The sequence below is a fragment of the Gracilinanus agilis genome, chromosome 2, assembly GCF_016433145.1.
Source record: "Gracilinanus agilis isolate LMUSP501 chromosome 2, AgileGrace, whole genome shotgun sequence".
NCBI classification, from domain to species: Eukaryota; Metazoa; Chordata; class Mammalia; order Didelphimorphia; family Didelphidae; genus Gracilinanus; species Gracilinanus agilis.
The window spans coordinates 97,986,117-98,013,800 of record NC_058131.1 but is presented as its reverse complement, the minus strand read 5'-3'; the positions used below and the strand labels follow the sequence as shown (position 1 = coordinate 98,013,800).

The following is a 27,684-nucleotide window of genomic DNA, read 5'->3' as shown; positions in this document are numbered from 1 at the left end:
ATAACTTTGATTTCTTCTTCTGAAAACTATTGATTCATATACTTTGGCCATTTATAAATTGGGAAGTGGATCTTATTTTTATAAATTTGATTCAGTTCCCTACATATTTGGGAAATAAAGCCTTTATTAAAGAAACTTACTGTAATTTTTTTATATTCTTCATCTATGCCATTTTTTTGCAAAATGGGGTTTTCTTGGCAAAGATACTAAAATGGTTTACCATTTCCTTCTCCAGCTCATTTTATAAATGATGTCCTGAGGCAAACATGGTGAAGTGACTTGCCTAGGATCACACAGCTAGTAAATGTCTTTGAACTCAGGAAGTTGAGTCTTACCAGTTCCCATTCTGGTACTCTCTGTTGAATTGCCTACCTGGCATGTTTGAGTATTCAAGGAGGATTTGTACCTCTATGGTGATGGCTTGCCAAGCCCTTTTCAGTCCTGCTCATTCGCCTTTGGTGTCCACCAGTAATTCAACTCTCACCTGGGGCTCTAAGAACATGTATTATGTACAGCAACCATACCCCACTAATCCAAGTTGGCCTACCTCCACTCTCTCTTGTTCAGTACTGCAGAAAAATTGTGATTTCATCAGTATTGTTACAAACACTGCATGCAGCCCTTTCCCAGTCTGGTAGATGGTTATCACATGTTTTTGTGACCAAGAAAAGCATCTCTTGCTGGCCAAAATCCTCTGGTAATAAGTATCTCTTATCTTAGGTGGGCTAATTCTTGAAGACACATAATGCATCACTGGACCTTCCATTATGTTATTTTCTACTCTTTTCGGATTACACTCAAGTGGCAGAGCCTTTGAAAACTCAGGATTATCTCTATACCAAGGCGAAGCATGAGAACTCTTCAAAGGAGGATGCTTCATGCCAAACTGGAGATAATCTTAGAGGGAAGGTATTAACAGTGAGCGAGACCAATACTAGCCTCTTGTAGAAAATTCCAACTGAACTTGAAATTTTGAAGGAAGCCAGGGAAGCCAGAAGGTAGAGAGGAGAAGGGAGAGTATACTAGATACTGGGGAGGGTGGAGATATCATCAAGAGATAGAGTATTAATGTGCAAGAAACCCCAAAATGACTTATTTCTCTGGTTCAGGCAGCATGGATTTCAATTGGTAGGATAATTAGAAAGATAGGAAAGGGACAGGTTGTGAAGAGGTTAAGGAAATATCCATAGCCAGGTTCTTTGGGTGATGAGAGCAGCAAAGAGTGGAACTAGGAGGTTGTAAAACTATCCACTTTAGAACAAGTTTATTTAGGAAGGCTAAGAGAGTGAATTGCATTATAGAACCATTGGCCACAATTCATTTTCATCTTGTTATTTGGATGCCAATCAATCAAAAAGTACTTAATTGAACTCAAAATTGAACCAGGCACTGAGAGATAGAGGAAAGAAGCATTTATTAAAAAGATAATGTGGTATGAATATAAATAGCATAGAAATTCTGAAGAGGAGATCACTGTGGATTAGATTTAAAAGAGAAAAAGAAACTGCATTGAGCCTTGAATGATGGGATAGAATATGGTTAAGTAGGAGAAAGAGAAAAATGCATTCCATATAAATGAATCAAATGAGTAACGACTCAGAGGCCAGAGAGAACATGGTCAGTCTAGAACTCTGAAGATATCTACTTGTCTGGAATACAGAGAATTTATTGGAAATGGAGGGACAGTAAAAATGAGAAAGCAGGACGGGTCCATGCTATGAATGCCCTTGAAAATGATCCTAGCATACCTAAAACATTTAAGAAACTGATCCAAATATTAAAATGACAGTCATTCTTCAATATGAAATGGTCAAATAATATAATCAGACAATTTCCAAAGGAAGAAATCCAAACAATTGCCAACCATTTAAGAAATATTTCATATCTCTAATAATTAAAGGAATGCACATTAAAATACATCTGTATTTCAAACTCATATTAGGAAATATGCTGGTAGATGTTTAACAGGCTTTCCAGAACCAGAAAAATGTATGCATAACACACTTTTAAGTTTAATCATCATTATTAACATTTTCTCCATCACTTTCTTTAGTCTAGACAATCAACAAAACAATCAATCAAATCCTGATTTGTAGCTTTTGCTGACTTCTAAAATGTAAATACTCTTACTGAAATTTTAACAATGGACTCATAGAAGCAAGTATGAACCAGACCTAGCATACCACTGGGTCTATCAAATTGTCAAAGAAGACAAAATAAAGCAAAAACAACTATTGTTAGAGGGGCTTCAGAAGGATAGGCTCACTGATACACTAGTAAGGAGTCTGTAAATTAATCACACATCCAATTTGAAAAGCAAGTCCTGTGCTTTCATCACTTTAAGAAGTCTCACTGTGGAAACTCTCTCCACTGCTTCCTTTCAGCAATTTATAACTTAAGCATTGCCTAGGACACTGAGTAGTTTAGTGACTTACCCAAGAACACCTAAAAAGTAAGTATCTATTGAATTTAGTTCTTTCCAACACTTACTTTAGGCCTCTATCCTTTACATCATTCCATTAGGCCCTACTACAAACTAGTCATATGAACTTGACTTTACCCTCTTTATCATTCAGTTCTTTCCCCAACAAAAGGAAAAGAATGGATTTGATCATCTCTAGATCTAAATGATTTTCCAAAAATAAATCCTAAAAATCTATTTAGTAAGGGTATAGACTGGCATTAGTAGCAATGAGAACAGATGAAGATTAATCATAAGATATATTTAAAAGGAAATAAACTATAAGCTCCTCAAAAGCAAGATCTGTGGGATTTTATTTTTTTCTTCATGTCTTTATATTATATATTTTTGTATATTTATATAGTATCTATGTCTATTATAGAGTATATATTTTATTTATATAATATACTTATATGCTTTATATACTTTTGAATTCATATTTTATAATATATAATAATATAATTACTAAAACATCTTTATAATACATAAAAATTATTCAAACATACTTATAATATATATGATATCATTTGCCTAGCATGAGGCCCTAAAAATGGTTTTTGAATTAGACCTGTTGAACTAAAGAATCAGCTGAAGCATTATTTATTTCTTGGTCAGAAATATATACAGGGAAAGGAGTGATTTTTGCCTCCTTCGGTTCCAGTGGTCCATAAGCCTGCCTGTCTACCTTAGCATATTCAACCTTGAGTCATCTGGTGGATGACACTCATTAGGAGTTGATTCTGGGCCAAAACTCATCTTGCACAGGAGCAAAGTGACAAAGAAAACTCACAAGTCAGATGGTTATTAGGGAGGAAAATATTAACCATGTTTCTGGCTCTCAGGGTTGCAAGTTTCTGAGAATGTTGCCATGACAACAGGAATGTTTTGGCACAATAAAGATTATGTAATTACTTATTTTATGAGTGATATATCCAGCTTATTCAACTCTTTATCTGCCATTGTCAGGATGGAAATAAAAGTTGTTTTGTCTTTTCTATGAAGGCATAAGTCCTGGGGATCTAAGGTTTAACTTTAAACCATGGCCTAATGTTCTTTATTGGACATTTCTGCCTGGATATCCCACTCACATCCCATACTCAACATTTCCAACATTGAATTTATTATCATTTCCCCATAACTCACTTCTCTTTCAGATGTCAACATTTGTATCTGTGGTACCACCAATAAATGCATCTTATTTCCCATATTTGAAAGATCAAAGCTTTTTGACTCTTTCCCCTCCCTAACCTTTCATTATCAGATCCTATTGTTTTCCACTTACATAATAAAAGTCTATTAAGACTATTGAAATATCCCCTTTTCTCTACTGTCATTTACAGGGGCCTTATTACAACTTCCTGGACTACTCTAATAGCATCCTAATAGCTTTTCCTGCATTCCTTCTCTCCCTTTCCTTCCACTGCTAGCATAATCTTCTTCATGCATAGCTCTGATTATATTGTTCTTTTCAGAAATGTTTCCAACCGAGTAAAATTCAAATTCTTTTGTTTTGCATTCCAGAACCTTCATAGTCAATCTCCTGTAAGTCCACTTTCCTAGGCTTATTGCTTATTACTTCCTTCTGCATGTTTCACAGCAAAACTTGCTTCGTAGTCAAACAGAGCTCCTCCTCTCTCTACCTAAAAGCTAACCCACTCCTTTAATGCTTTCATGCTGTTCTTGCAGTAGTCTAATTATGAGGTGAAGAATGGTGGTACTCATGTCAGAAGAGAGAAAAGGGTCTCTAAGAAATATAATAAAGGTAAAATTGACAGGAACTAATAATAAGTGTTTATTGAATAAGCAAATTATCATTTAATATTATATATAATATTTGTTTTTATCTTATCCTTCTACTTGACTATTAACTCAGTAAGGCCAAGGACCCTTTTCTAATCTCTCTATTCCCTCTAGCTTCAGAATCCTAATACAAATTACAAGATAAAAACTGAGATCAATGGAAAGCAAAAGTACAAAAGCCAATATTGGAAAAGAATATGTCAATGGGATTTGATGATTTGGGGTTTTTAAAGCATATGTTTTAGAAAAATATGGCTAGGGTAAGTGAAAGCTTGTTTTCATTCTGAATTTATATAATAAATATATATTTCTTCCTTAAATAGAGAAGGAATTTAACACTAATATCTCCCATCTAAAATTATCCCAATTTTAGTATAAGAACTATATATATTTAACTTCCTTTGCTTAGCACAGGGTCAGGCATCACATAGTAAGTACTAAATGTTTGTTGTTTTTCAGTCATTTCAGTCCTATCCACCTCTTTGTAGACCCTTTTGGGGTTTTGTGTAAATAGAATTAGCTCTAGTCCATTCATAGTCAAAACTCTACAGACCCAAGATGATGTCATCCCCACCTCCCTTATTGGGGAGGGGAGATGAGTTACCCACACGTGACAATAAATAACAAATTAAGAAGGGACTGCCCTTTGGGCAGTCCAAATCCGTGTAGAAGCTGCCATTTGTCCACTTGAATTAGAGGTGGACCCACAGGAAGTGACAAAAGACACTATCTCTTCAAGTATGTTGGTTACTTCCTGCTAAGGGAGTTCCCCCTTTGAACTTGGTGCTGAAGGATCTCGAGGGAGACCTCAGGCAGCTTCTACTCTAAATGTTCACATGGGTAAGTTAGGCTGACTTCCTTGGCCTACCTTGGCATTTTTCCAAGACTCTACCTTAAGTAGGCTCTAGCCTATCTGATTGCTAGGCCTTGTGGCTTGTAGCCTCATTTATTTAGTCTTTTAACCTTCTCTCTCTGTCCAGGCCGCTGCAGACCTGGACTATCCTCTCCCTTTCTTTATTTCCTCACCTTTTACCTTCCTAATTGTAAATAAACTACCTTAAACCCGATCCTGACTTGGGTCTATTTTAATTATGGAATCAATCTGAATTGTTGATTCCTGGTGGCCACACTTTAAATATATATCTATAAAATATCTAAAATCTCCCTCTTACAGTTTCTTGGCAAAGTTACAGGAGTTGTTCACCATTTCCTTCTCCAATTCATTTTACAGATGAGGAAACTAAGGCAAACAGGGTTAAGCAACTTGCCCAGGATCACATAGCGAGGCAATGCCCAAAGCTGGATTTGAACTCAGAAAGATGAATATCTCTGACTCCAGACCCAGCATTCTATTTGCTGTGCTACCTTGCTGCCATGTTCTTCATGTGACAAGCATTTGTTAAGTATTTATGCAATAAATAATTGAATGAATGAATTCTGGGAGGGCAGGAAACCACTCTTGGGTCACTGAGTGATTTTAAAGGATGTTTTTCTTGAGAATATTCCCATTCCCTACCTCATTTCTGTGTCATCTATCTTCAGAAACTCTTTTTTCTTCCCAAAGTATCCAGGACTTTTGTGCTGTCCCAGGTCCCTGCTATAAAGGAGAAATGGGATCTGTCGTACTAATTCATACTGAATTGTTAGGAACTAAAAGTATGAAGACAATGTTTCTCCTAGCCATTTGCACTTTAAAAGAGGATGCTAGAGAGGGGAAACAGTGTCTAAGTAACCAAAAAAATGAACTACTAATGATAGAATTCAAAGTCCTATATTAACTGGAGAGGGGTGCTGAGGTGGAACTTTTTTCAGTGCTCTGTGCCATGCTAATAACTGCCTATTCTTCCACTAAATAAAAGTGGCTCAGTTTGCTCATAAGGATAAACACAAAAAGGATAAGACCACTACTCAGAATGTTGACAACAGATTCCCAGAAAAAGAAGAACTATTCAGCACTAAGTTTACGTTTTTTTCTAGCTTCCATTGATTCATAGCAAAATAAAGAAATGGGTAGTAAGCAATTAGAAAAGTAAACAATGATCAAAAAAAGCTTCAACAAAAACTACTGTTTTACTTTCATTTTTACAAGGTTTCTTGACAAATAATTGATAAAGATAATACTACAGATATAGTGCATTTAGATTTTTAGTAAAGTACTTGATAATGTAAATAATGCTAATATAAGTTTAAAGGGTCACAATCATCTCACTACACTTAGCTCTGATATATTAATCAGGTGAGAAACTGATGGTACCCTAAGAGGCTGAATTCCTAAAGACTAACATATAGAAGCAGAAACAGGTCAGCAAACATGGCACCTAGAGACCAGCAGAGAATATATAGCATTTAAGCAGAAAGCCACATATTCACATCACCAGACAACATTGGCAGCTAAGCAGTGTTTGGGGTATTAGTTGTCCCACCCATGCATGGAAGTAGACATGTTGACTTTTTATCTAGAAAAGAAAAGAACAAATAGAAAATGAGAAAGAGAAGGGAAAGAAAAAGAAAAAGGAGAAGGAATAGTGCCTTCCCTCAAAATGTTTACCTTCTCCTGAGACAATGCGATATGTATATGAATAAGTAATAACAACATAATTTCCACTCAGAAAAGAGGTTCTTCTAACTGGAAGGATGAGTAAGTCATCATGTGGGAAGTAGTACCTGACCATAATCTTGAAGGAAAACTATGTCAAGAGATTTGAAGATCAGGAGGGAGAAGATTCTAGGAATGTGAGACCATTAATATAATATGGAGGTAGAAGATGGAATGTCATGTAAAAGCATTAGGAAGTAGAACAATGTGACTAGAAGATATTGTGATGGAGAATTATGTAAATTGTTTCCAGAAAAATACCCCAGACTATGTCTTTAAATGCTAAAGAAAGAAGCATTTACTACTTTATGGGCAACAGAAAAGACACTGCAGCTTCTTGAGCAAAGGAGTAACACAAAAAGAAGATTGATTTGTCTACCATGTGGAGGATGGATGGTAAAGGGAAATCAAAATTAAAAACATTCTTTCCCTACCAAAAAGTAATAATGGAGATGACTAATTCACAGTGGCTATTGTGTCATATGATTGGAATTTGCCTTCCTCTGTTCTACCCTACTTTACCCTATTAAGAAGGCATTAATAATCAATGGATTAGCCAAATAGGAGACAGAAGAGAAGGAAGAAAGAGGAAAAAATGAAGACCAAGGAATTAAGATCTTAAAACTGAAAGTAGTTAAGGGTCTTAGAGATTATCAAGTGGTTTCAATGCACTCACAAATACAACCCTAAAAACTTCAGTAAATTACTCAAGGTTAGTCAGACAGTAAGTGGAGAAGACAGAATTCTAGCCCAAGAAAAATTCATATATATGCTATTTTTCTTAAAGCTAAGACTCAGTAAAATTAAGTGACAGCTCCAGGGACACACTATAGCCTATTCACTTCTTGCTTATAAGAGGCAAAGCTTTATTCTTCCAAAGAGAAAAGGCTAACATTTTCTGCCCATAACTTTTTTTCTTTCTTCAATAACCCAACTATGAAAAAGATATCATAGACTGTTAAGTCATAAAAAACCTTAACATCCTATCCAATTCATTCTTTATTTATATGTAGCAACTGAGACCTAAGGAAGTCATGTGACTAGCTCAAAGTCAGATATGTAGTGTATGAACGAATTCAACTCTATGCTTTTCTTCTGTCTGAAATACTCTCTCCCACTTATATTGACAATTATGCTCACCCAAATCTCAGCCTTAGATGACTCTCAACATTTGTATCCTTCACTATTAAACATATTCTACGGAATGATAGTGAAGAAAATCACTAGATTTTCTGACTGTGTCCACTACAAATTCATGTTGCATGGCCTCAATTGACCCATCATTGCTGCTAGGCAATCCATTTTTTTGTAAGGAAAGTGCTTTAATTTTTTTATTATATACTTAATAACCACCACTAACAACAAGAAAAAAAACTTAAACAAGTACATAAAAATTATGTGCAAAACCACAAACTTCACATTGTTTATGATTTGTTTAAAATATATAAATTATATGTATGTGTGTGTGTGTTTGTGTGTGTGTTTGTGTGTGTGTGCACATATAGTATAAACATCCTCTGATTTTGAGTTACCTTTATATTTATTTTAACTTGGATATTTTTCTCTTGATTTTGTGGCTATTTTTAAAAGTGTAATCATAGTACGTATTATTTTTCTTCTCTTCATATATTTCCCTTATTTTCTTTATGTTTAAAATATTTCTCCTTTCTCATAACATCATGTTAAAATATCACAATCTATTCAACCATTTCTCCCAATCATTGCATTTGTTTTATTTCCAGTCATTTTGTTAAAGCTTCCATGAATATTTTCATACATACACAGTATTTTACCCTCTCAATAATGCCATCAGGGCCTAATCCAAGTAAATGGGATCCCTAGGTCAATGAGCATGAATAGTTTTATAGATTTTCATGTATATTTCCATCTTGTTTTCTAAAAATCATTTCACAGCTACTCTAGCAATGTTATTTTATATCTGTTTCTCCATGTTACTATCAGCATTTAATTTGATCAACTTAGCCCATCTGGTTCTAAGTTAACATTTATTTCCAGGACCATATTTAGCTAGTTGGTCCTTAGGCAGCAGACACAATCTGTTGCCAGAACTATGCTCTTTCCAAAACTAAGTCCTTCCAGCTTGGTCATACCCAGTGGAACTTTTGTTCCAATGCCACAACCCCTGAGGAATTCAGGATTACCTCCATAGTATGGGGAGTTTTAAAGAAAGACTTTTGCAAAATATTTATACTTCCTAAATCATCGTTGTCTCACCAGAAACTGGATTCTGTGTATGATCAGACTTAAACCTACTACTAACCTGATGATGGTGGGGAGAGGGGGAAGGGGCCTCTCCAGATATCTAGGATATTTAACTTACCTAAGGTTCTATACATATCCTTCCCTTATCCTCTCTCTTTTGACCTCCTACTTCCCAATTTTTCTACTTTTCCAAAGGTCTCTCCCTGGTTCCTTCCCCTTTACTTTTTTTTAAACCCTTGTACTTCGGTGTATTGTCTCATAGGTAGAAGATTGGTAAGGGTGGGCAATGGGGGTCAAGTGACTTGCCCAGGGTCACACAGCTGGGAAGTGGCTGAGGCCGGGTTTGAACCTAGGACCTCCTGTCTCTAGGCCTGACTCTCACTCCACTGAGCTACCCAGCTGCCCCTTCCCCTTTACTTTTTAACTGTTATTCTACCCACATTTACAGAAATCTCTTCCTTATCCTCCCAACTCTGCCCTCCTACTTCTTGATATGAGTTTGATTCTAAAAGTCCCTCCCTTATTTTGTCCTGAGTGTCCTTCCCTTATCCTTTCACCTTACCTATGTCTCTTGAGTTGTACTCCCCTTCCAATCCCTCCCTTTTCCAATTCCCTTCCTTCCTGTTTATATCCTTCTAATAGTGTATATTGTTCTCTCTTTATCCCAGGTCTGATGAGAATAGGGATCTAGTACTACCTGCCATCTATGCCCTTCTCTGTGGAACTTCCTTTACTCATTCCTCTTCCATATGAGAAAACCATCCCACTCCACCTCCTACTTGTCTATTCCATCACCATTTTGGTCCCTTCCATTCCATTCACTTCTGCCTAAAGTCTTCCATCCATAGACCTAGGCAATGATGCCATTCCCAGGAAACATGGATGACATTTTCCTGTATAGAAATCTAAAATTTCAACCTTTTCAGTTGCTTATGATTAGTTTTGCATTAGTTTTCTATGTTTCATATAGATCAGATTTTCTGCTGAGTTCTAGGTTTTTCACTATGAATAGTTGAAATTCCATAAATTTTTTAATATCTTATTTTTTGCCTTTCATAATTATGCTCATATTTGCTGGATATGTTATTCTTGGTTGTAAGCCCAGTTCTTTTTCTCTATGAAATGCTGCATTTCATGTCCTGCATTCTTTTAACGTTGTGGATGCTGTCTTGTGTTATTTTGACTATAGTTCTGAACAATTTTTTTGAAGTTTTCTTGACTATTGTGTCTAGACTCTTTTTATAGTAACTTTCTGGGAATCCAACTATTCTCATATTGTCTCTCCTTAATCTATTTTCAAGGTCAGTTGTTTTTGTAATGATATGTTTCATATTCTCTCCTATTGTTTCATTCATTTGATTTTGTTTTGTGATTTCTTTTTGTCTTGGGAAATTGTTAGTTTCCACATGTCCAATTCTAGTTCTTAATACATTATTTTCTTCTGGGAGTTTCTGGATCTCTTTTTCCATTTGGGTGATCTTTCTTTCACAATTTTCTTGATTTTCTTGCATTGCTCTTATTATTTTTTCTAAATTTTCCTTAAACTCTCTCATGTGGTTTTTCAGGTCTTTTTAAAGCTCTTCCAAAAATTCTTTTTCAGTTTGTGGCCATTTATTGTATTTCTTTGCTACTTTTAAAGGATATGTTTTTATTTCACTATCCTCTGAGTTTGATCTGAGGTTGTCTCTGTCCCCATAAGAGCTATCAATTATTTGTTTCTTTCTCCTTTGGTTGCTCATTTTTATTTTTATTTTTTAATTTTTGCAGTCAGGCCAATAGATTTAGTTATTGCCTTTTTTACTGAACTCCCAGGTTTTCTATTGTGTTGGGGTGTATTACCACAGTTTCAGGATTTTTTGTTTGTTTTTACCTGGGTTATATTTAGTTATTCCAATTTTTATAGCATAGGGTCTCATATAATCTTGGGTCTCCTGCTTAAGCCCAAGTCTGTGACTGACCTCAAGATTTCCAAATAGAAACCTCAGGTATTTCTGCTACTGCTACTGCTAGCAGTTGATGGGACCCACCTCAGTAACCACACTTACCAGTGTATACTCCTTCCTCAATCCTCCCTTCCTACTGCTATAACCCAGGAGAAAGCAGGTGTCCAGTGTTTTTTCCTTGGACCTCTGAAGTCCCTCATTCACTAGCAGTAAGGCTTCAGCTTCTACCCTCAGGGCCTGGCATCCACATTTTCCACAGTGTGCACTCCTTCATTGACCAGCTTTGAGCAGCAGAATTCTCTGGAGCCAAGGCTGCAGAAGACTCAGCTGCTTCTAGGGCATTCTGCCTGAGGATTGGGGCTCAGCAAACAAGGGGAGGTTGAAAATCCTGCCCCAAGGGCTACCTTGTTGATTTCACTCTGTTTCCTCTGTTAGTGCCCCCAGCAAGGTCATAAATCATCCCTCCTAGTTTTTCCAGGCTATTCAGCTTCACTCCTGATTCCTTTCTGTTTTTTCCACTTTTAGCTTTGATTCTGTGGAACTATTTTTGGTTGTCTGTGGGAGAATATTAGGAGGGTAAGAATGCTTCATGCCCTACTCTACCATTTTTTCTACTACACTTTCTTAATTAACTCACTAGCCCATTCTCCTCAGTACTCTTCATGCATGTAGTAGGTTCCAGATTCTGTTCTCTTACATCCATTACATTACATTCTAAATCTCATTCTTTTACATATCATGGTGTAATACTTTGAATTTATAGGTTGTTTATTTGAAAGAAAAGATGGAGTAAGAGATAGATGAATACATAGATTTATGAATTAATGAATAAATGATCTAAAACATTTTCTCTATAAATTATTGTACCTCTAGGTTGTAATGCTTAAAACAGAATACATGCTGTTGTTAGATAAATATCTTGGATACATTTCAGAGTGTAAACATTGGAAATGACAAATAGTCCTGGGCAAGAAAATTTTTATCTTCAGCACATTATAAAAATGCTTTCTCTCTGCTTTAATCATGTGGCCATCAGGTAAAAACATCACAAATAATGTCTAGTGTTAGGGACATGAACTCTTCTATCAGTCTCATATGTTATCAGTAATTCCTAAGTAGGGGGAAAAATCCATTCTGGGCAAGACTGTAGTTGTGGTGCTCTACCTGGACCATGTTGGAAAAGTCTAACCTTATACAAAATGAAAAACTTGGAGAATAGATCACAAGCCTCGCACAATACATGATATGAAGAGATGAGGGACTTAGTAAGCTGCAGGGTTCTTTCTCTGTCAAAAGCAGAGTAGCTAATAACTTCCTGACCTGCCTTAATGGCTATTCCATCCTTCAAAAGAAGAAATAGCCAACAAAAGAGAATTCTTTTTTAGATTTAATTCTCAATGACGGAGAGATTACCAATATAGAAATAATGGGAAACTTTCAGTGAAGTAGCTTCCTCTTCCAAGAGTTTCTACTACAACAAGAGAGAAAAGCTAGGAGTAGTCTCAAATATACCCTATGTTTTGGGAGAGCATATTAAGTTCAAAGGAAGAATATGTAAAATCTAAAATTCTTCATAGGCAGTTTATAAGGCCTGGGAAATTCTTAATAAAATGAAATTCCGAAGTCTTAAAGGGAGACAATTCTTATTAGAAGGAAAAAAATGGAGTTGTCTAAAAAGACTAATGTGATTGCACAGGGGCCCCAAAAATCAATGCAGATTTTTTAAAGCACGTATGCAGTAGGTGGAGCAAAGGAAGGGAACAGAGGATGAATAAAAATGAGTGGCATGATCCTATACAATTAAAGTCAGGAATGACAGGACTAAAAATAAGCTGGGGATGATGAGGAAACCAAATAACATCAGAAATGGTGGGGGTAAGCTATACAAGATGTATAAAAGTCTTACTGAAGTTTTTTAATGTTCCAAAGATAAGACTTTGAGGACATCATGTATATGGGGAAAGAAGGATCAAATGAGGGATAGGTAGTTGTTCTGTGTAGTGAGAGAATGATGATTTCTGACAACAAAAAGAAAGCATACTTTGATTCTAATTTTCCTAGTGTTTTCTTTGCCAAGAATGATGTATGAATGGGAGGAAAATAGAACAAAATTTGTGAATGTGGAGTTGATAACACAGATAAGGACAGAGAAAGCAAGAGAGTTACAGAATGCTATGGATGAATTCAAATCAGCCAGATGAACTTCAAACTCATGTAGTGAGAGAACTGTTGAATGTGATTAATGAACTATGAGTGATATTTGAAAGATCATGGAGAACAGAAATATTTTAGGGCTAGGCAAGAGCAAATATTGTATTTTTCAAAAAAATCTGTAACAGATCATAAGTGATTTTTACTGGAATTATAGGTGAAATTCTAGAACATACTACTAAAGAGTTAATGAACATCTAGAGAAGGAAATAAATCACAAAGAGCCATTATTCAAGAAGAAGTCATGACAGAGTAAATGTTTTATATTCTTTTTGGATAATTACTAAATGTATAAATCAAGAGACTATAGTAAATGTACTTTGCCTAGATTTTTAGCAAAACATTTGATAAATTATCTCATGCTATTTGAGTGGAGAGGGATAGGACTGAGGTATAGTATTGGTATAATTATATTCATAATTATTGTGTCACTAGATTCAGAGAGTAGTTAGTGAATGTTCCTTGACAACGTGTTAGGAGGTCAACAAAGAAATATACCAGAGAGCTATGCTTGCCCTAACAGTGCATAGCCTTTTTATTGAGGACTTTCTATAAAGGGATAAATGGTATCATTAATATATCTGCAGGTGATACAAAGTAGTGAGGGATAGCTAGAATACTGGATTGTAGAATCAAGATCCAAAAAATTACTTACAGAACAGAAAATATTGTTGAATCTATAATGGTAAAATTTAATAGGAGTCAAAATTTATTAGGAATACTTACAGAACAGAAAATATTGTTGGATCTGTATTGGTAAAATTTAATAAGAATCAATGTGAAGTCTTGTACTTAAGCTCAAGAAACTGGCTTCAAAAGTATACAATGGGGGCAGTGGGATAGCTCAGTGGATTGAGAGTCAGGCCTAGAGACGGGAGGTCCTAGGTTCAAATCTGGCCTCAGACACTTCCCAGCTGTGTGACCCTGGGCAAGTCACTTGACCCCCATTGCCCACCCTTACCACGCTTCCACAAAGGAGTCAATACACAGAAGTTAAAGGTTTAAAAATGTAAAAAAAAAAAGTATACAATGAAGGAGCATAGCTAGAAAGCAATCCATCTGAAAAAGTTTATAACATATCTATATATACACTAGGATGATAATAATTTGTGTTATAAAATTTATAACAAAATAGAAATTGTTCAAAGATGAAGTGAAGATTAAGTAATATTTGGACCCAGAATCAATAGGGAGCCACTGGAACTTAAGTAATGTTATACAACTTGTCTATAGTAACACAACTAGTAGGCATCATAATTTCCTCTTTTTTAATATTTTTTCCAAATATATGTAATAACTTTTAACATTCATTTTCTTTTCTTGTCAAATATTTATTGATGGCTGTGATAGAATATGCTGGTAGAGGTCAGTAGAATCCTCTGAACATCAGTGAAGTTCTAAGATGTAAAATAATCAGCAAAACTCGAATTATAGTTCCATGTGGCCCCTGAAATTGCTCCTGATATAACACTAGGTATAGTCATATGAAGAAAGAGAATTTCCTGTAGAGTGAAGATTTTACCCCTTACAAGGTATCACATCTGATACTATGACAAAGAAACTCATAGTTTAGAAAGTTTCCAAATGAGATTCTGTGACCTTGGGCAAATGCATCTATTTCCCCATGTATAAATGTTCTGGTTCTAACATTCCAAGTTTTCTTTCTTTCTTCCTTTCCTCTTTATTTTCCTCTCTCCCTCCCTTCCTTCCTTCTCTTCTTTCTTTTTAAATTTTTAAATTTCAAAATTTACAAAATCAAACAAAACAAGTATTTCCATATACAAAGAAAAAGAAGACTGTAAATAAATGAAATACAAATCTCTTATATGTTTAGGCTTTTTTTCTTCATATCCACCTAACAAATTCCTTCCACAAGTATCTTATCAGAGAAGGTATCCTTTGAGAGACTAGCAAGTTCATACAAATTAAGACTTTTAAGTTTTTCCTTTCAGTTCACTACCTGGAGGTAACATTCACAATTTATTCTTCCTGTATTAATTCTGTAGCTATGTATAATGTTCCTTTGGTTCTACTCATTTCACTGTTCTTTATGACATACAGTTCTTTACAAGTTGCTTTTTTTAAAATTAGCCTATTCATTGTTTCTTATGGAGCAAGAGTATTCCACTACAATCATATACCACAATTTCTTTAGCCATTCCCCAAATTATAGTCATCTCTTCAGATTCCAATTTTTACCACCACAAAGAGAGATGCTATAAAGATTTCAGAACATATGTTTTTTTTTTCTTTTTCCCTGATCTCTTTGGAAAACAGATCCAACAATATGGGTCTAAAAGTATACATAGTTTTACAACTCTCTGAATGTAATTCCAAATTGCTCTCCAAAATAGTTGGATCAGTTACAATTCCATTATCAGTGTATTGGTGTCCCCATTTTTCAATATTTCCTCCAGCATTTGTTATTTTAACCTGTTCTTATTTTAGCCAGTCTGATGGGTGTAATGATTTCTCAAGATTGTTTTGTTTTGCATTTCTCTGATCAGTAGTGATTTAGAGCATTTTTCATAAACTGATATATGGCTTTGATTACTTTATCTGAAAAGTGTCTGTTCATATATTTTGCCCATTTATCAATTGGGAGATAGCTCTTACTTTTATAAATTTGACAGATTTCTCCATATATTTTAGATGTGAGACCTCTATTTGAGAGGCTATCTATAAAAAATTTGCTACAATTTCCGGATTTCTTTCTAATATTGATAACATTTGTTTTATTTGTACAAAATCTTTTCCATTTAAATGTACTCAAAATCTTAATTTTACATTAATGTTCATTTTCTACAATTTTGACTTCTATATTCTCTCTCTCTCCATTCCACCCTTCTCCCTGAGATGGTAAGCATTTTGATCTAAGTTATACATGTGTGATCATGCAAAATGTATTTCTTATTGGTCATGTTTTGGAAGATAAAACATACAAACCAACAAGAAAAGCATGAAGAAAATAAAGTGAAAAATGATACATTTTGATCCGCATTCAGACTCCGTAAGTTCTTTCTCTGAAGGTAGATAGCATTCCTTTGGAATTGTCTTGGATCGTTGGTTTGTTGAGATTAGCTAAGCTATTCAGAAATGATCATTGTACAATATTGTTGATACTATATACATTTACTTTGCATCTGTTCATGCAAGTTTTTCCAGGTTTTTTTCTGAAATCATTCTTCTTGTCATTTCTTATAGCACAATAATATTCCATTACAATCATATTCCATAATTTGTCCAGCCATTCCTCAATTTTGAATTCTTTTTCACCATAAAAAGAGCCACTAAAAGCATTTTTATACAACTTTGTCCCTTTCCCTTTTTTCCTCTTGGGAAACAAACCTAGTAGTAGTGTTACAGGTATGCCCAGTTTTACAGCACTTTCAGCAAAATCTTTATTGTCTATACATTAATAGTAGTACAAACTATCAGAGATATCTAGCTAAATAGAATACAAATAGTTCTAATAAAAATTAGTATAACCTTCACACCCTATCAATCCCCTCAAAATACTAAAATTCCATAGTTTGTAGCATAATTGTCATTGCTATCTCCCTCCTTCCAGTTCCTTCCATGTCTCTACATACAGGGCAAGGAATATATACAAATAATACTGGATGAATTAGAATCATGCCAAAAAGAACAACTTATTTGAAGTCTTTAAGAAAAGGGTAAGAGTCAACTGCTCAGTACTGTAGTAAGACTGATTACTGTTCAGGTATAGAACTGACTAGCTGGCCACTCGATCCCTTCTAGTTTTAAACTTTCTTTTTTAATTTTTTTATTTTAATAATAAATTTCCATATAAGTTTTCCAAAGTTATGTGATCCATGTTATCTCCCTCCCTTCTTCCTCCCCCCTCCCAGAGCTCACAAGCAATTCAATTTTGATTATACATGTATTATCATGCAAAACATATATCCATATTATTCATGTTTATGAGTGAATAATCTTATAGAACGAAAACCCCAAAACATACACCCAAATAAACAAATGATAAATCATATGCTTTCATCTGCATTTCTACTCCAACAATTCTTTCTCTGGAGGTGGATAGCTTTCTTTTTCATAAGTCCCTCGGAATTGCGTTGGATCATCATTCTGGCTGTCAATTTGGAACTATGCTCAAAGGGCTATAAAAGAATGCCTGCCCTTTGAGCCAGCCATACCATTGTTGGGTTTGTACCCCAAAGAGATCACAGATTAAACAGATTTGTATGAAAATATTTATAGCTGCGCTTTTTGTGGTGGCAAATAACTGGAAAATGAGGGGATGCCCTTCTATTGGGGAATGGCTGAACAAATTGTGGTATATGCTGGTGATGGAATACTATTGCGCTCAAAGGAATAATAAACTGGAGGAATTCCATGTGAACTGGAAAAACCTCCAGAAAGTGATGCAGTGTGAAAGGAGCAGAGACAGAGGAACATTGTATGCAGAGACCAATACACTGTGGTAAAATCAAATGTAATGGACTTCTGTACTAGCAGCAATGTAATGACCCAGGATAGTTCTGAGGAACTTATGGTAAAGAACTCTACCCACATTCAGAGGAAGAATTGCAGGAGAGGAAACATAGAAGAAAAACAACTACTTGAACACATGGGTTGAAGCAGACATGATTGGGGATGTAGACTAGAAACTACCACACCAATGCAACTATCAGCAATTTGGAAATAAGTATTGATCAATGACACATGTTAAAACCAGTGGAAATATGCATAAGCCATGAGGAGGGGGAGCTGGGGGGCGGGGGTAAAGGGGAAAGTAAGAGCATGAATTATGTAATCATATTAACTTTTCTAAAAAATAAATATTAATAAATGTTTATTTAAAAAAAGAATTGTGTTGGATTATGGTACTACTGTTAGTAGCAAAGTCTATCACATTTGATCATTCCACAATATTGCTGTCACTATATATAATGATGTCCTGGTTCTGCTTATTTCACTCTACATCAGTTCATATAGGACTTTCCAGCTTTTTCTAGGATATAAGAACCAGTAGAGTTAATTCTAGATCAAAATATATGCATTCTTTTATAACCCTTTGGGCATAATTTCAAATTACCTTCCAGAATGGTTGGAGCAGTTCTAGGTTTCAGCCTTCTGAAATGGAAAGATTATGGGAATTTCACAATGTTGTTGTCCATCACATTTTTGCCTACCATTACATTTTTGCCCACCTGAAATTCTCCTTTCCTTGAATCCCCATAGAATTCAAAAGTAACTAATAAAGAACTTTAAGTTTTGCAGAATGTTTTACATATATTTGATCCTCATAACAAATGTTCTTGTCAAATTGGTAATATGGCTATTATTATCCCCATTTTAAAAATGGGACTCAGTGTGCTTAAGCAATTTCCTCATGGTCACAGAACCAGCAAGTATCAGAATCAGAATTTAAACCCAGGTGTACTGCTAAATCCAAGTGCAACACACATTCTTTATACAATGCTGCCTTTCTTTTAGCATATCATACAATTTAACACTTAATTATGCTCTTATGATTACAATTGTGTTAGTGTGATCCAAATTCCCTTCACTCTGTAATTTCCCTTTTCACTTATCTTCAGTCACTCTGTCTGCAGCCTTTTTCCTACTTCCGAAAAACAAATGGGTTCTCTATCAACTAGGGAGAGCAGGAAAAGGTTCTTGAAAGATATGGAATTTGAGCTAGAAAAACCTTATCCTCTTCATCAAGAGCTTTTTGTCTAGTAGGGAAGATACATGTGAATAAATGAGATTAAAATTGAAGTATATGATAGGTATAAACAAAAGGCCTATAAAGGAAAAAATCATAAACATCTTTTCCATCTAAATCTAGTGGAGGAGTTGAATAGTTATAAAAAGCAAATCTTCAAGAAATGGTTCCAGATACCACAAGCAGCTTGAATGAATAATGAATGAAAAATAATTTATTAATCACTTATTATGTGCAAAGCACTCTACTAAATGCTGGGGATACAAATAGAAAAGTAAAACTAAATATTCTGGAGAAGAATTTGGAACTATGCCCAAAAAGGGCCATAAAATTGTGTATATCTTTGACCCAGCAATGTCACTACTAAGTTTGTATCTGAAAGAGATCAAAGATAGAGGGAAAGTAACCTACTTGTAGAAAAATGTTTATTATAGCTCTTTTTGTGGTGGCAAAGAACTGGAAACTAAAGGGATGTCCATTAATTGGGAAATGGCTGATTGTAATAGAAAATCTTATATGAAGTCATGCAGAGTCAAGTGAGCAGAACCAGGAGAATGTTGTACACAGTAATACAAATAATGTACTATGATCAACAGTGAATGACAAGCATTATCAGTAATGCAAGAATTCAGGACAACTCCAAGGGACTCATGACAAAAAAAAAAAGTTATCCACCACCATAGAAGGAACTAATAGAGTCTGAATGCATATTGATGCATTTCATTCTTGTAATTTTCTCCATGAATTCTTTTCCAATGCAAGTAATAAGTGTCTTGTTTCAGAACATGACAAACATGGAAATATTTACTGTATGATAACAAATGTACAGTCTATATCATATTACTTTTTGTCTTTGGGACAAGGCAGAGGTGGGAAGGAGTTCAAGAATATGACTCACAAAATGGCAGAAAATGATTATTAAAAATCACATTGACATGAAATCTGGAAAAAAGTTAATTTTAATTTTTAAATAGTTTTTTTAAAAAAGAAAAATAAAATTATGACAATTCTTGTTCTCAAGAATCTACACTCTAATAAGAAGAGGTAACACATATAGGAGAATTCAGTAGTAAGTCAGATGAAAAGACCTCATGGTTCTTAACATGCAATGGCAAACTATACAGAAATGCCTCTTGTTCAGTGTTATTTCCATTGATAAAACCATATTGATTGAACCACTGGACAGTGTCCCAGATTTGGCGGTGAGAATTTCTTTTTCTGGTTCTTCAATAATAGTAATTGTGTCTTCAGAGGAGCTGGGAGCTGTATAATTTTTAAATGCTGTTGCCTGACTTCACATCCACAAATCTTGTCCCCTAGATGTTCAAAGACCTTTTTTTGTCTCAAGACTCCTTCACAATCTTTAAAATTATTGAGAACTTCAAAGAGCTTTTGTTTATGCAGGTTATATCTCTTGTTGTTAATTAAAACTGAAAATATCATGATATTATTGTGAAAATTGTTTTGATCTCATGGATCCCTTGAAAGGGTCTTTGAAACCCCCAAGGTCCCTGAACCACACTGTAAGAACTATTTCCCTAGGCTTAGGATGCAACTGATTGCAAGATCTATGGTCTGAAAGTTACTGCTCTTCCTACAGCTTACTTACTTGTTGTCAATAGTTGGATAGAAGTTGGTGTTGGCGCTAGCTGTCATAACAACTCCTTCTTCATGTGGAATTGTACCCCTGGATGATCGGTTCAGGGAAGAGGAAAGGCTGAGCAAAAAGCAGGGCTAGTCATCTGGAAAGCATGGATTTTAAGATAGCTATTGGGCAGGATCCTGAAAAGTGTCCACTAGAGTCTGAAGGAATGTAATAGGCTAATAGGCGGTGAGAGTTTGAAGTCAGTTCAAAAGTAGGGAAGAGGAGGGAGAGACTCATACTAGCCACCATTTTTAGCCTCCTTTTAAACCTATACATTTTCATTTGCCAAGCACTAAGCACTACTGCTTTTACCTACAGAAGGAATTCAAGTCCTGTCAGCACTCACTAACTATGGCTCCCTGAGTGAAAGCCCCAATGGCCCTGATCTAGTTAAGCAATGTTGGAAAGTATTTTGGTAAAATATTTGCATACGTTATAAACAAATACACACATACCAAGAAAAACACACATATAGTCAATATGAGAAAGAAAGGAAAATGAAACACCTTGGCCCAATTGATGTATCAGAAATGCTATAATGACATTAATAACAACAAGCAGTTGTGGCGCCTCTCAGTGAAAGGTTTATAAATCTTTGAGTCATTATAGAAATAAATGGGAAGGGATGACAGTTCCCTCAACTTTAATAACAACATCCTAAAACTAGGGAGATTCTGGAATGAAAGGTGTTAACATCAGCTCAAAGTGACATCTTAGCTGTCAAGAAGGGAGATTTCTGAGCCAGCTTATTTTTTTTCTTTAAAGGATCCATTTATAGAACTTGATTTACTAACATTTTACCCTCAGGCTTTTTCCTGTTTTTGAAGATGAACTCTGGTTGAGTGAATCAAAATAATTTTGTAGCAAACAATCATTTGACCAAAGTAAACCTGTGGAGACATAGCCTTCTAGGAGATTACCCACTTCCAGCTTCCACTAGACTTGAATTTATTGATCAAAATCGGGAAATGAATTGCAGACTGAGTATTCATCTGAACTCCATTACTTGAGTTACCATGGGGTTATTCAAAATCTCAGGTATGGAGTAATCACCAATAATCCATCTCACCAAATAGTCACTAGATCTTTTTAAGTGTCTTAAACTCAGCATATCTGATACTTTTCACTCCTTTTTGTTCTTTTTTTCTCCATAAAGATCAAAAGCTTAAGCGTCCATCTAATCTCTCAAGCACAGGGCTTTAGAAGCTCCAGAGATTGGTGTTAAATAATGCTCCCCTGCAGATTTCATTGGGAAACGCTGCATCTTTCCCTCCATCACCTTCATAAAACTGCTCTCATCTCAGCAAAGTAAACATGGTAAAGTGGTTGCTACTCAAAGTGCCACAACCCACAGTGTTGGCTAAATTTTACAGTAGAGTATCAAATTTGGAATCAAAACAACCCTGGGTTCAAATACTGCCTTATTCAATTATTAGCTGTATGGCCCTTAAAATCACTTAACCTCTCTCAGGCTCTCTCAGTTTCCTCATCAATAAATTGGGGATGATAATAGCTCCTACCTTATGGGATTATTATGAGTTTCAAATAAGATCAGTTTAGTCAATCAAAATAAAGTATTTTGCAAACTTTAAAATTCTATTTAAATGTAATGATGATGATGATGATGATGATGATGATGAGGTACTAGTGAAATGGACACAGTCACTTTGCTGAAACAACAATAATATTAGTTTGGCATAGTGGATAGAGAGCTAGCCTTGGAGTAAGGTAGATCTGAGTTCAAGTCCCATTTCTGACACAGTATTTCATGACTATGCACACCTCTCTATGTTCTAGAATTTCTCTAAGACTAAATTGAAGAGAATGTGCCAAGCCCATTGATAGTGGGAGTATCCTTATCATAGGGATCTCAGCATCAGTGAGATCATCTGTCCAGTTCTTATCCCTAGAAAGAAGTAGCACAGAATTTACTCTGTTATTATTGATAAATTCCCCATGGAAGTCATAAAATCTAGATGCAGTCTACCAATAAATATAGAAACAAAAGGGGAAAGGGGGAGAGAATAAGCATTATATACCATTGACTATGCACCAGACTGTGCTAAGTGCTTTTTACAAATATTTTTTCATTTGATTCTCACAACAACCCTTTGAGGTAGGTGCTATTATCCTCATTTTACAATTGAGGAAACTGAGGAAAAAAGATGTAAAGTGTTAAGATAAGGGCCATACATATAATAAGTGTGTCAGGCTAAATTAGCTAACAAAAGGTGGAAGCCTGAAATAAAAAAGAATGCATGGTCCTGTTCAGTATTAAGAAGTTGATGCTGTTAATCAAAGATTCATCTACCAGTCCTTTGTAAATCACTCAAGACTAAGGGGAGCTTCTGAATAACTGCCAAGCTCCCAGAGAACTATCTTTCTCTCCTTTGCTTTGCCCACTTTGGGAAGTTCTACTCTTCCCACTGGTGGCACAATGGATAAGAGTTCAGGACCTGAATTCAAACAGATTCATCTTTCTGAGTTCAATTCCAGCCTCAGAAACTTACTAATTCATGACCCTAAGCAAGTCACTTGCCTCAGTCTCCTTATCTGTAAAATGAGCTAGAGAAGGAAATGGCAAAGTACTCCAGTATTTTAGACAAGAAATCCATAAATGGGGCCACAAAGAGTTAGACATGACTGAATACCACTCTTCTCCTTGATCTATAGTTACTTCATGTAGTTCACTCAATCAAATCTCATGTCTTGTTATGGCTTCATCCTACCCTAGGGCAACTCCCCTTTCCTGATAACACAAAACCATATGTACAAATGGAATAAATGTCTTTTAAAAGTAATTAAGACCAAAACACAAGGATAAATGAAGGTTAACATTAACTCAGTCACCTGTTCAATCAAAACTCCCTTGTTCTAATACCCCAAGGGCAGCTGATGTTATCATCTCACCTGTCAATATCTTCCTGATTTGGGAATCTTCACCTAATTTAGCTCAGTGAAGTTATCCAGTCCCACTTTTCACTCCATGTACTTCCTGCTTCACTCACTACTGTAGCCACCTATTTATTGCTACTGTCTCTGCTAGGCTTGACTAGGTAAAATATACAAAGAGCACCCCTCACTGTGGGATCTAAAGTTCTACTTGGCTTTAGTCTGAACCATTTTCTAGATGTAACAGATTCAAGGCTTGAATCCCCAAGTGTTAGAGTTAAATTAACAGGGGAAAAAAATCATATGTTTATATCTCTAAATACTAACATAAATTGAATGCCATTATGTCACCTCTCTTTCACATTTAAAACTCCCCATGTCATTCCATCACTGACATCATCATCCTTTTGTCTGCTGCCCTTTCAAGTGCAATGAGCCTTGGACAGAACAAGTAGGAAAGAATGTCAAGGTACTGGCATATATCTATTATAGAGTAAAAAGGCTGCCATTGCCTTCTAGAGGAAGTGAGGACAACATGCTCAGTTAGAAAACCTGGGTTTGAATATTGTCTAGTTACTTACTTACTGGGTGATTAGGGAGAAATCACTTAACCTCTCAAAGCCCTCAGTTGTCTCATTTGTAAAATATTTTTTGTGCCTACCTCACAAGGCTATATTAATGAAAGTTGGAAGTCTCTAGTTTCCCATATCCTACCCAAAAGAGTAAATACAAATAATCCATTGCCAAAAAGACAATGATTGGATTTGAGAGGCTATTTACTTTGATGTTCAAGAAGTAAAGAATATTACCAAGGCTGAGAGGGGAAATAGCTTATCACAGGTCACATATTCTTTAATACCTAAGGTAGCCCAGCAGAAAGAACTCTTGTCTAATTGCTTTTCATTTCTATGTAGCAGACCATATTGCCTCCTCATGACAGAAAGAATATGAGACTTAATATTCCCTCTCTCCGCCATGCTGAGTGAAAATGTAAATAGCTTCAAGAAGGGATGAGGCCAACAATTCCCAAATTCAAAAATATAGCTAGAAGTGGCACCATAAATGTTGGTCCATGGATCCTGAAGGCATGGATTAACCCCTGAGAGGAATAAAGAGGGAATTTGAAAGAAATTTCAAAACTAATGAAAGGAAAAAATTTGTTTTCACATAAAAAAGTTATATGTATTAAATACATGTGCTAGTTGATATTACATAATTTAGTGGAGAAAGTATATAATAAAAATGTGTGTATATGTATATAAAAATATATGTATATGTGTGTGTGTGTATAATTTTTCCATGGAAAAAGTTTAAGATGGGTTGCCCAATGGAAGAGTGATTAGATTTGTTGTTTTTGACTCAAGTAGGGACAACTAGAATCAATGGGTAAAAATTACAAAGGGGCAGAGTTTTGGTTTGATATAAATTAAAACTTTATCAGCAAATGGAATGGACTGCCTTATGAGGCTTTAGGTCATTCCTCACTGGCAATGACCATTTATTAGGTACCATATAGAGGAGATTCTCTTTTCTCCCCTGGATATACTACTTTAGGACTTTTCTGACCTCTCCACCATGCTACAGGAGGTTTGTTGGAATAACCTCATCATCCTATTTTGGAACTCCATCTCACCACTATCCTCTGCCTTTCTGATTGGAAGGTAGCATCATGAACTCTGAACCTCCATTTAAAGACAAAGAACAATTCAGATACCTCTCATTTCTCTCATAGTATTGGGGATACTATTTAAGAACTTCTCTGAATTTACCATGCCCCAAATGGGGTACCTTTCCCCTCCAACTCCTACTTTTCAGCTTCTTTTTCTGTTTTGTCTTCCCTAATTAGACCATAAGTTCCTTGAGGGCAGGGACTCATTTTGTATTTGTATCTCCAGTGCTTAGTATGGTACCTGGCACATAGTAGGTATTTCATAAATATTTATTGACTATTGAAATGTTTATTCATTAACTTTACTCAGCTAGGACTTGAACTAGATGGCTTCTGAGGTTTCTTCCAAATCTGTACGAAGAATGTTGGTTTTACATAAATATTTTCATATGACAGACCTATTATAAATTATGAAGGGAATAAGAGATATTTCAGGTACTTCAGCTGATTAAGAAGAGATGTAGAGGTTCCGTGTTAAGATGGCGGCAGAGTAAGAAGCAGCTCTTAACCTCTTCTGACCGAAACACACAAAACTCCTCAAGGGGACATAAAAACAAGTCCAAATGAACGGAGGAACCCCTCAACAGGGCACAGCGTGGAAGGTACGTGGAATTGGGACATTTCCATGCTATAAAGGGGTGAAACAGCTCTCACTAAATCGCGGGCTGAGCAACCACCCCACCTCCACCGCCTCCACACACACCACCTATAGCACCGAAGCCAGTTAAAAAGAAATAGAGCAGGTTTGGGGCACCCATCGAGTCATTGGCAGCTCTGGGGCCTGTTCCTGAGAGCAGCAAGATTTAGGACCCCAAAAAGCTAAAGAAAACACAAGAACTCTGAGCACAGGAGCAGGGCGCAGAGAGCGGACACAGGGCACAGAACTCTGGCTCAGAGTGCAGGCGCGGTTGGAGGTGTGGGTAGAGGCAGACACAGCCACTAGCTAAAGCTCTGAAACCCTGAGTGGGGAACCAGTGCAGACTGGGATACGACTGTGGAAGCAGCGCCCTGAGACTTGTAAAGAAACCTCCAGCAGAGGATCAAGCAAGAGGGTCTACCAGGGGGCTTGACCTTGGAAAAAAACAGAACTCATACCTCAGGAGCCAAAAGACCGTAGACAGACCCTGAGTGCGAGGAAAAACCTGAGAAGCTGCTGGGCTAATGATGGCTACCCAGTCTCAGGAAGTTCAGAAGAGAAAGATTAACAACAATAAAAAGAAGTCTTTAACACTCGACAACTTTTACACAGAGAAAATCCAGACAACCGAGCAAACAGAGGAGGAGAACAAACAAGCATCCGGACCCTCCTCAAATAAGGAAAACTCCTCACAAGCTATGGAAGAGTTCAAAACTGAGATTTTGAGGAAAATGGAAGAGATCTGGCAAGAAAATAACAGTTTAAAAGGTAGAATCTTGCAATTGGAAAGTGAGGCTCAGAAACCAAATGAACTGATAAGCAAATCGAACACCAGAAATAACCAGATTGAAAAGGAATACCAGAAGATTATAGCCGAAAACCAGAATATTATAGCCGAAAACCAGAAGAATATAGCCGAAAACCAGAAGATTATAGCCAAAAACCAAAAGATCATAGCTGAAAACCAAAAGATCATAGCCGGAAACCAAAAGATTATAGCCGAAAACCAATCCCTAAAGGTTAGAATTGAGCAATTGGAAGCTAATGATCTCTAAAGACAAAAAGAACAAATAAAACAAAGTCAAAAGACTGAAAAAAATAGAAGGAAACATGAAATAACACAATGAGAGAGTGACAGACCAAGAAAACTAGTCTAGAAGAGACAATTTGAGAATAATTGGTCTTCCAGAAAAACCAGAAATTAATAGAAACCTGGACTCCATACTAACAGAAATAATCCAGCAAAATTGCCCTGAAGTCCTACAACAAGAGGGCAATATAGACATTGAAAGGATCCATAGAACACCTGCAACATTCAATCCAGATAAGAAAACACCCAGAAATATAATTGCCAAATTCAAGAGTTTCCAAGCAAAAGAAAAAATCTTACAAGGAGCCAGAAAGAGACAATCCAAATATGAAGGAGCACCAATCAGGAACACACAGTATCTGGCAGCTTCCACGCTAAAAGATCGCAAGGCTTGGAATACGATATTCAGAAAGGCAAGAGAGCTGGGCCTGCAACCACGGATCAACTACCCATCAAAATTGACTATATATTTCCAGGGGAAAGTATGGGCATTCAACAAAATTGAAAAATTCCAGGTATCTGCACAGAAGAGACCAGGGCTAAATGGAAAGTTTGACATAGAATCACAAAAATCGAGAGAAACCTGAAAAGGTAAATAAGATACAGAGGGGAAAGAAAGAAAATTTATAATTTCTAAATTTGCCTTTTTAAGGGCCTCAGTAAATCTAATAATCTGTATTCCTATGTAGAGAAATCTTATGTATAATTCTCTGTAGTGAACTCTATTCACTATTATAATATTCACTATTATAGTAATAAGAAGAATAATTCACAGGGTGAGGGTGGAACACTAAATAATCTAAGATG

The 27,684-nt window shown here is 35.8% G+C and overlaps 1 protein-coding gene across 1 annotated transcript in view; it reads left to right on the top strand.

Annotated features, from left to right (window-relative positions):
* FSHR (follicle stimulating hormone receptor) overlaps window positions 1–27,684 on the top strand; it is a 291,199-nt gene that overhangs the window by 190,661 nt on the left and 72,854 nt on the right. Inside the window, exons 5-6 of the mRNA XM_044659472.1 lie at window positions 3,934–4,003; window positions 17,626–17,642. Of these exons, the coding sequence (XP_044515407.1) occupies window positions 3,934–4,003; window positions 17,626–17,642 (87 nt within the window). The remainder of the gene's footprint in view (window positions 1–3,933; window positions 4,004–17,625; window positions 17,643–27,684) is intronic.